The sequence below is a fragment of the Neoarius graeffei genome, chromosome 20, assembly GCF_027579695.1.
Source record: "Neoarius graeffei isolate fNeoGra1 chromosome 20, fNeoGra1.pri, whole genome shotgun sequence".
Classification (NCBI taxonomy): Eukaryota; Metazoa; Chordata; class Actinopteri; order Siluriformes; family Ariidae; genus Neoarius; species Neoarius graeffei.
This window is the reverse complement of record NC_083588.1, coordinates 8,860,470-8,869,688: the sequence shown is the minus strand read 5'-3', so window position 1 is coordinate 8,869,688 and position 9,219 is coordinate 8,860,470. Positions and strand designations below refer to the sequence as shown.

Below are 9,219 nucleotides of genomic sequence, written 5' to 3'. Positions count from 1 at the left end.
AAATTTTAAATCTGTTGTCCTCCCATCATCAGCAGATAAGCAAATACAAGCATCAGGGCTGGATATCGATCTATTTATGTGATGGTCTCTGTTAAACGTTGGAGAACAGAGAAGACCCCAGTACAAACAACACACACCATGTTCTCTCCATCTCTACTGCTCCTGCTGGCAGCTGCTTCCTGTGAGTGCTTTATCAAATTCATTCATTTACAACAATAACAATAAATGTGCAGCATATATTGCATGAGATATCACCATGTGTTTTCCTCCACAGATGTGCATGGTGAGGAACTGACTCAGCCTGCTTCCATGACAGTCCAGCCAGGCCAGAGTCTCTCCATCCACTGCAAGGTTTCATAGTCAGTCATGAGCGAAGGTATGTCTTGGATGCAACAACCTGCAGGAAAAACTCTGGAGTGGATGGGACACTTCTATACTGGTGGGAGGAGACATTCCAATGAGAAACTAAAAACTAAGTTCAGCACCTCCAGAGACACTGCTACTAACACAATAACAATTCAAGGACAGAATCTGCAGACTGAAGACACAGCTGTGTATTATTGTGCTCGCTCTCCACAGTGAGACAAATTAACAACATCCCTGTATAAAAACACTTCACACAGTGTCCAGTGTAACAGAATGTCTTCATGGGGTGGCCTTGGGCTGAATTCCCCTTGAGCAAGGTACCTGACCCCTAACTGCTCCCCGCACGCTGTAGTATGGCTGCCCACTGCTGTGAGTGTGTCCCCGCGTGTGTTCACTGCTTCAGATGGGTTCAATGCAGAGGATGAATTTCACTGTGCTTGATTGTGCGTGTGTCCACATAAGGGCTTATTCTTCTTCTTTTGAAAATGTCTTGTAGAGCCAAGTCAAACTAAAAAATAAATAATCACACAAATTACAACAGAGTTCCATGTTAATTATTTTTCAGTAGTTTGTCTCGTAGATTTTAAACCTCTGTGTGACATCTCCATTATTGCTTCACATTCTGCACACTATTATAATCACATCACGAAAAAGAACTTGGTATACTGTCATATCATTCGGGAACAGTAATCACTTCAACCAGTCAGAGTGTGTATATCATGTGTGAGACAGTGTGAGTGCATTTTGTCATGACTTTGAAGAGTAGTAGAATTTTTCCACAATCATGATCCCAATATCCTCAAGCATTGATAATCATTATCATTCTAAATTCAGCATTTAATCCTGATTGCCTATTTCACTGATCCTTGAATAAAAAAGTTAAAGGATTGAAAATTATAGTACATGATAAAGAGGCTTCTGTTCCATTAACCCTTGTAGGGTCTTCGTTTTTGTGTTACACAGGGGTAGCTGCTGGGTCGGGTTGACCCATGGCATTTTTGGGTCCTTAATTCAACCTATTGAAACCTTTTTTTGTTAAAATACTCAGCAGATGTTTACTTCATCCCATTTTCAAGTAATATAAACAAAACTTGTTACATTTGTTCCCTTCACCTGTGTTAAATCATATGATTATGAATAGAAATGCTACTCGTTTTTGTTTATTTTTTTATTAAAATGTAAAAACATAAGGAATTGCATCATAAAACAGCCACAACTGACAATTATCAACAAATTGACAAATTAAGCAAGTTTGCCCAGAACTATTTCATCAGAAATTTAACCTTATCAGGTCAGTTTACACTATATCTGCCTGAACAACATTTAACACTAGAAGTCCCAGAGAGGGGCCATTTGGCCTTTTTACCTAGAAAACCCACAAGAGGGCCAATTGGCCCCAAGTCCTCCCTGTAGACATTCATTTTGTTTTGGAAATGTGGCTGTTAGTTACCTTACAGCTTAGAAATGAAATCTTACAATGCCTGTTGAATGTTGAATCTCTGCATCTTCGTTCCTTGGAGAGGAGCTTCTTTCACCACAAAATTCTTGAGGGAACTGAAGCGATAGTCCATGTGCACTGAGGTATTTATCCATCAAACAATTGTCTGGTTGCAGTAACATGAGTCGTTATGGTCACATGGGACATTCACATGTTCACATTTTAGAATAGAATGCGTTTTTATTCCTCATTCTCACATTCACACAGAAGTAGCCAACATGACTTCACCACTGAAGTGTGAAGTGTGTGATATGTGACCCCCTCACCCCACACACTGCCACTAACAGCCTCATTACCATAACAAAATGAGTGATTAGTCTATTGGGGAAAAGCGGTCGGGCCAAATGGCCCCTATGTGGGTCTTCTAGGTAGACAGAAAAATGCTGGGACTGCTAGGCCCTTTGAACACGGCCATTTTCATGCCAGGCTATACCACACATGAGGAGCAGAGTTTCACTGTGTGCATATTTTGACATCCATATGTTGTCATTTTCAAGCTGCTGACAGTCTGATCCTATGCCTGGCTGCTCAGTGGCTGATCTTGTGACTTCCTGCTGGCGGGCTGGTCCTGAAGTTCTCTTTCGTTTTGATGCAGGCTGACGGGCTGGTCCTACGGCTGGCTCCACACAGGCTGGTCCTGGCGCCAACTGTTCAGAGGCTTGTCCTCGCCGCTCATATCGTCCAGGCTGCTGAAGGTCTGGTCCTGAGGCTATTTTACTTTTTGGACCTGGCTGATGCTCATCCTCTTCTTCAAACTCAGTGTCAGACTCTGAATTTTCAGAAATATGATCCTCATTTTCTGAAACTTCTTCCTCTGCATCATCTTCAAATCCTTCTGTCTCTTCCAGTATCAATTCCAAAGCAGTTTGAACTGAAAATCGCTTTGCCATCTTGTGTGGTATGGAACCACACTGACCGAGATATTTATACTGTCTCCCCAAGATTCTTTCCTGCAGGGCAGAGGGTGAAATGTTGCAAGAAATGTTGCAACCTAGTGTGGGAACAGCACTGGTGGCTCACACTAAGCTCATCATTCACCTGCTTTACTCTCTCCCTCCCCCTCTCTCACACACACACTCTCCCTCCCCCTCTCTCACACACACTCTCTCACACACACACACACACACACAGAAAGGAGGTAGGGGAAATGAGGGTACACAGGACCTATGATTTCCACACTTTAACTAGCCCTGGGTCCAGTGGACCCGAAGACCCTGTATGTAATACAAATGTGTAGGGGGGGATGTGGGGGGGGGTCAATTATTTTTTTTCCTGATTTATGTTCCTCACAGAAAATGAGCCAAGGCCAATGAATCTCAGTTTGAAAAAATATTTATTTGTATCATTTTCTTAAGATGAAAACTGAAAACGGGTCAACACCGACCCGAAGACCTTACAAGGGTTAAAAGCCACACATTCTCCATCAGATAAATCTCCTCCCCATGTTTTAAATCAATTTATGTAGAGCATCCATGATATAAGTGTCTGTGTAAATTATTTAGAAATGAAAACAAATTAGAACAAGCACTGTTCTGTAAATCTTGAAGCTGAAACTACTGTCAGAGCCACTGGTCTAGAAATGTGAGGGTCTGCAAAATCTTGCCCACCATACAGATCAGGAAGTTCCCCAACCAAAAGCCCTGGATAAACAGTCAGGTATGATGCATGTTGCATGCTCACTCTCTTGCATTTAGATCAGGCAATCAAATGGAGGACAAAGTGGCAAAGTATGGACTCAGGAAAGCCATTACAGTGGCCAAGAGGCAGTACAGAGAGAAGCTGGACAGCTTCTATTCTACTGCCAACCCTGGGCGGATGTGGCAAGGCCTGCAGCACTTCACAGATTTCAGGACCAGCACCATGAGCTCCACAAACAGCCTGCCGGATGTTCTCAACACTTTCTACACCCCCTTTGAGACCTCCAGCTACAGCACAGAGAGGAGGCACACACACCTGCACCAACCAACGCCCCACCTGCACCACCATTAACAGTCTCCCATCAACAGTCTCATCAGGCCAGGTACTGTACACAAAGCTGTGAGGAAGATCAACCTCAGGAAGGCAGCAGGACCAGACAACATCCCTGGGCGGTCCCTCAGAGTATGTGCCAGTAAGCTGGCTGATGTTTTCACTGCTATCTTCAACCTTTCCCTCAGCCAGAGCACTGTTCCCTCCTGCTTCAAGACCACAACCATTGTCACTCTTCCCAAGAAGAGCCCACCCACCTGCCTGAATGATTTCAGGCCGATCGCACTCACTCCATTCATCTCAAAGTGCTTTGAGAGAGTGGTACTGGCCCACATTCAAACCAGTATACCGGACCCCCTGCAGTATGCCTACAGGCCCAACAGGTCTAGCTCAGATGCCATCGCTGCTGCCCTCCATTATACCCTCTCCCATCTGGAAAACAAAGACTCCTACATCAGAAGACTCTTTGTTGACTACAGCTCTGCCTTCAACAGGGTCATCCCCCACAAACTCACCCATAAACTGTCCACACTTGGTTTGCACCCCACCATCAGTGACTGGCTCTGAGGTAAATAAGGGAAAAAAAAAGGTAAATACATTACCTTTATTTTGTAATATACTGTTGTTGTTTTTTTTGCTTTTTATTTTGCACTCTATTGCCTTTACTTTGTATGATTTCTTCCACCTATTTATTGTTGTAATTTGGCACTCATGGTGGACGGCAAACTAAGAATTTCATTGTGCAAGAGGACATGTTCCTTACTGTGCATATGACAATAAACACTTTGAAACACTTTGAAACTTGAATCAGTTGGTCACAGAGATACACAAGTGTTTAGTTTTAAAATCCAAGTCTTCAAGGTCATGTGATGCATTTGATGCAAATCCTTCACTGATGTCTCTTATATGAGGTTCTTGAGTGTGAGTGTGTGTGTGTGGTGAGGAGGAGAGCAGCTGAACAGTTTAATTCACTTCAGTTTTATCCCAAACAACAATGCTCTCATCAGTGCTGCTGCTGCTCACAGCTACATTCTGTAAGTCTCCATGTTGGCTGAATGAGTTTAGATTTCATACCTTGTTGGGCAAATGATTTGATGATGTTTTATTGTTGTTATTCTCAGGTTGTGTTGGTGCTGTGGAGCTCACTCAGTCAACCTCTGTGCTCGTGAAACCTGGAGAGTCGTTCTCCATCTCTTGTAAGACCTCAGAGTCGAGCTACTGTATTACCTGGATACGACAACCTGCTGGGAAAGCTCTGGAATGGCTCGGATATCTGTGTAATGATGGTGGCACTAATCTCAAAGATACAGTGAAGAGCAAGATCAGTTTCAGCCAGGACACATCCAGCAGAACAGTTTATTTAAGAGGACAAAACTCTCAGACCGAGGACACGGCTGTGTATTACTGCGCCAGGCACACAGCACTACAGACTCCCTGCAGCCCTGTACAAAAAACATCCCTGTTCATTTTCATCTCCCTGCAGTCCACTTGTCCCCAGGGACGCCTGATATAAATGAGCTCGCAGGGCTCAGACCCCTCTGTATTTCAAAGACAAAGGGAAATCAACCTCATGTTTCATCTTTGGCCTCAACATGAAATTATTTGTTGTCCTGTGCTGGATATACAGTTAATCCATCATGAATAATCTGTCAATCCATTCCATTCCAATCCATAGTTAATGTGAATGAGGTGAAGTGTAACTGCAGGATTCAGACTCTCCAAAGGCCAGGTGATATGAACATCACAGTTTATGATTTAAACATAATGTCTGTCTTTGGACATTGAAAGTTTGACTTTAACAGCTTTAATGATGATCATATTCCAGTTCTCTAAACTGCTCTGATCAGTTGGAGGTAAATCTCCTCGTCTACAGATGTGATGGAGCTGAGAATTGTGCCTCTTATTTGCCTGGAAAGTATGTTCACTTCACACAGTGCACAAAGACAAAATAATCTCACAAATTTAGCTGTTTAAATTCATGCTCCGATCAACACCAGAATGATTTGTGTCCAGGAGTCCACATGACAACAAATACCGTTACTCATTAGTTGAGAACCAGCACCATTAGAATGAGAGGTTCAGTGATGCACTGCTCTTCTGGATCGATAAATGAAACTTCAAGATTTGACATTGCCATCATAAACATTAAAAATCATAAACTAGGATCTGCATACACATGAGATTGATCTCTGTCTTAATGCAATTCTGAACAGGGCTGATAATGATATAAAAGCTTGTTTTTCTCATTATTATTATTATTATTATTATTATTATTATTATTATTATTATTTTGATGTATTATGGCAAAAATTCAGTTTATTTTTCATGACAACCAAAATAAGAAGGGAGAATTGCATCATTTATTTATTTATGAACCATTATTTTAAACAAAAAAAATCTTACTCGTAATAATCATAAATTAATTATTTCCCACATTAAATTGATGTAAAAAATTGAGACGTGATTTGACTGTGATGAACATCTGCAGAGCTGTACTCAACACAGCTCGTCTGTCATGTTTATGCAAATCTCCATCTCCTCTTGTAATATTAGCACCGTGCTTATCTCGAGAGGAAGCGGTTCTCATTCGTCCTCCTTCAACACAAACATGTTTGCTTCAGCTCCACTGCTGCTGCTGGCTCTCGCCCCCTGTGAGTGTTTGGATCGAAGCTTTATGAGTTCATCTGATCCTTTCAGTTCAACATGTCAACCTTTTCTTTTTCTCTTTTCACAGATGTGTTCTGTGCTACTGAGCTCATCCAGCCAGACTCAGTGGTGATAAAGCCAGGAGAGACTTTAACCCTCACCTGTAGAGTGTCTGGAGCTTCGATCACTGACAGCAGCAGCCACTATGGAACAGCTTGGATTCGACAACCTGCAGGAAAACCTTTGGAATGGATCAATAACATTTATTATCCTGGGAACATTGAAAAGAAAGATTCACTGAAAGACAAGTTTGTTGTTTCTCGAGACACTTCCAGTAACACTGTGACCTTACGGGGACAGAACATGCAGAGTGAAGACACAGCTGTGTATTACTGCGCTCGTTATCCACACAGTGAGACAAATCAACAACATCCCTGTACAAAAACACTTCATCCAGTGTACAGTATAACAGAATGACCACAAGATACAAAACTTATCCATCCACATCGAACTAAAAAATAAATAATCCCACAAATTTCACCAGGGTTTCATGTTAATTTTTTTTATTCGTTTGTGGTGTAGATTTGAAACCACAGTGCTACATCTCTAACACTGCTACACATTAATACACACTATTATAATCACATCACTGACAAAAACGTGTTCTACTGTTATATCATTAAATAACAATAATCACCTCAACAAATCAGAGTTTGTGTATCATGTGTGAGAAAGTGTGAGAGCATTTTGTCATGACTTTGAAGAAAAGTAGAATTTTTCCATGATCATGATCCCAATGCCCTCAAGCATTGAGAATAATTATCATTCTTGCATTCAGTTTTTCATTAAAACAAACCAAATTCAGCACCAAAGAACATTTTTCATTTTGATTAAAACCTGTCGAGGACAGAAACCAGCAGGCTGTTTTGAATGGAAGAGCATCACAATATGCAAATGTTGATGCAAAATGTTCCCCCTTCCAACTACAGATAGAGAAATATCAGCCTCAGTCACTGTGGGCTCTGGAGAATTTAGCACTGCTTTTAGTTCAACGATGTTCCTTCCATTTTTGTTGCTGCTGGCAGCTTCATCCTGTGAGTTTCACTTCAATCATGAACTCGGTGCTTATAGCTCTGTAAACCATCTGTAACACTTTTTTTTTTTTTTTGGGGGGGGGGGGGGGGGGGGTGAAACAGTGAAGCACTGGGACAGGCGGGTTCATTACAGGGCAATTTTTATTTCAGCTTTTCTGCTGATTTCACATCCAAACACAGCACACAGGGAGGCGCTTTCTCCCTCCACATCAGCCCTCAGCTGGCACTGAAAAACAAAGACACACACACACACATACACGGACCAGTAATTTGACACAGGTGTGATCATTTTGCCACTGACCTTCCCCGGCCTCGCCCTCCAGTCACAAACTGGGGCTCGACCACGCCCCCACTGCCACGCCCTCTCAGTCATAATTTTCTTTCCATTGCAATAAAGTTTGAATAGTTTGTGCTATTTTTAGATCCATGGCATCATCTGAATAATGTGGAGTAAATTATTACAACAAAACACTTTTGTTGTCTGTCCTTTTGTGTAATTTGTATTTGATCAGAAAATGTGTCATTAGTCCACTGACTTTTAGTTTCTCCTCCAAAGGCATTCTGGGGAAAAAGGAAGGTTGAGTAAATCATCGATAAATCTATTGTCTGCCATCAAGAAGCTATTGAACAGCCAGAGAAAAATAATGCAACTGATTCTCATCAGGAAAAGTGCAAATTATTTTCCTTTTTTGACAAACAGTCAAATTTAGAAAGTTTCCTCCACCTTTGGTCTTGTAGTGTCTCCTGTATATTTATCCTGCAGCCACATGAGAAATGTCTGAATATGATGTTTTTCTTTCAGCTTTAAGGCCTGTGAGGGGCGCTCTTTCTCTATTCACACAACATCTACCCAACATGCTGAGCTTCGAAGGACTGAGAGAGTGGAATAAATATGAGAACATGTTCTCCTGGGATTTACATTAAAGTTATAAACTCTAAATACAACATTGTTATGAAGCTAAGACCTTACAGATCGATTATATCAGTATCTCATGAAACCAGGCTGCAGAATCCACACTGTTTGGTGAATTAGTCAGTAAATAGTCAGGAACTCTTATATTTTGTGAATGTGTACTTGTTTTTCCATTTGCAGGAAATGCCTCATGTCTCTAAGCCTGCTGTGCCTTTATGAAAGCCTCAAAACTGTCACGCAAATCAAACCCCCTATAAAATATTTGAGGTGCACTCAAGAGAAGTGAGGTTCTGGGTTCAGGTTCCACTCACACCATGTTCTCAACATTTGTACTCCTGCTGTTAACAGCTGCATCTGGTAAGTATGTGGATAATTTTGGAGAGAAACAGATAATTGTGGACATATTTCCTTTAGAAAGAAGGCACCTGAATAATTGTTTGTTGTTCACAGGAATTAAATGTATTGAACTGGTTCAGCCTGCAGTCATGGTGGTTAAGCCTGGAGAATCATTTTCAGTCCCCTGTAAGATCACTGGATACTCAGCCACAAGTTCCTGTACTAACTGGATATGACAGGCATCAGGACACGCGCTGGAAAATTATAGCATTTGATAAAGAGGCTTCTATTCCATTAAAAGCCACACATTCTCCATCAGATGAATCTCCTCCCCATGTTTTAAATAAATTTCATTGGAATGAAGTTTTAATCAAAGACCTGTATTCAAATTATAAAAG

At 41.5% G+C, this 9,219-nt stretch overlaps 1 gene segment (V, D, J or C); it reads left to right on the top strand.

Annotated features, from left to right (window-relative positions):
* Nucleotides 1-6,440: 6,440 nt before the first annotated feature.
* On the top strand, nucleotides 6,441-8,704 carry LOC132869458 (immunoglobulin heavy variable 4-61-like). The segment is given in 3 exon segments: nucleotides 6,441-6,483; nucleotides 6,567-6,874; nucleotides 8,666-8,704. Coding segments are annotated over 3 exon segments (390 nt in total).
* Nucleotides 8,705-9,219: the final 515 nt, after the last annotated feature.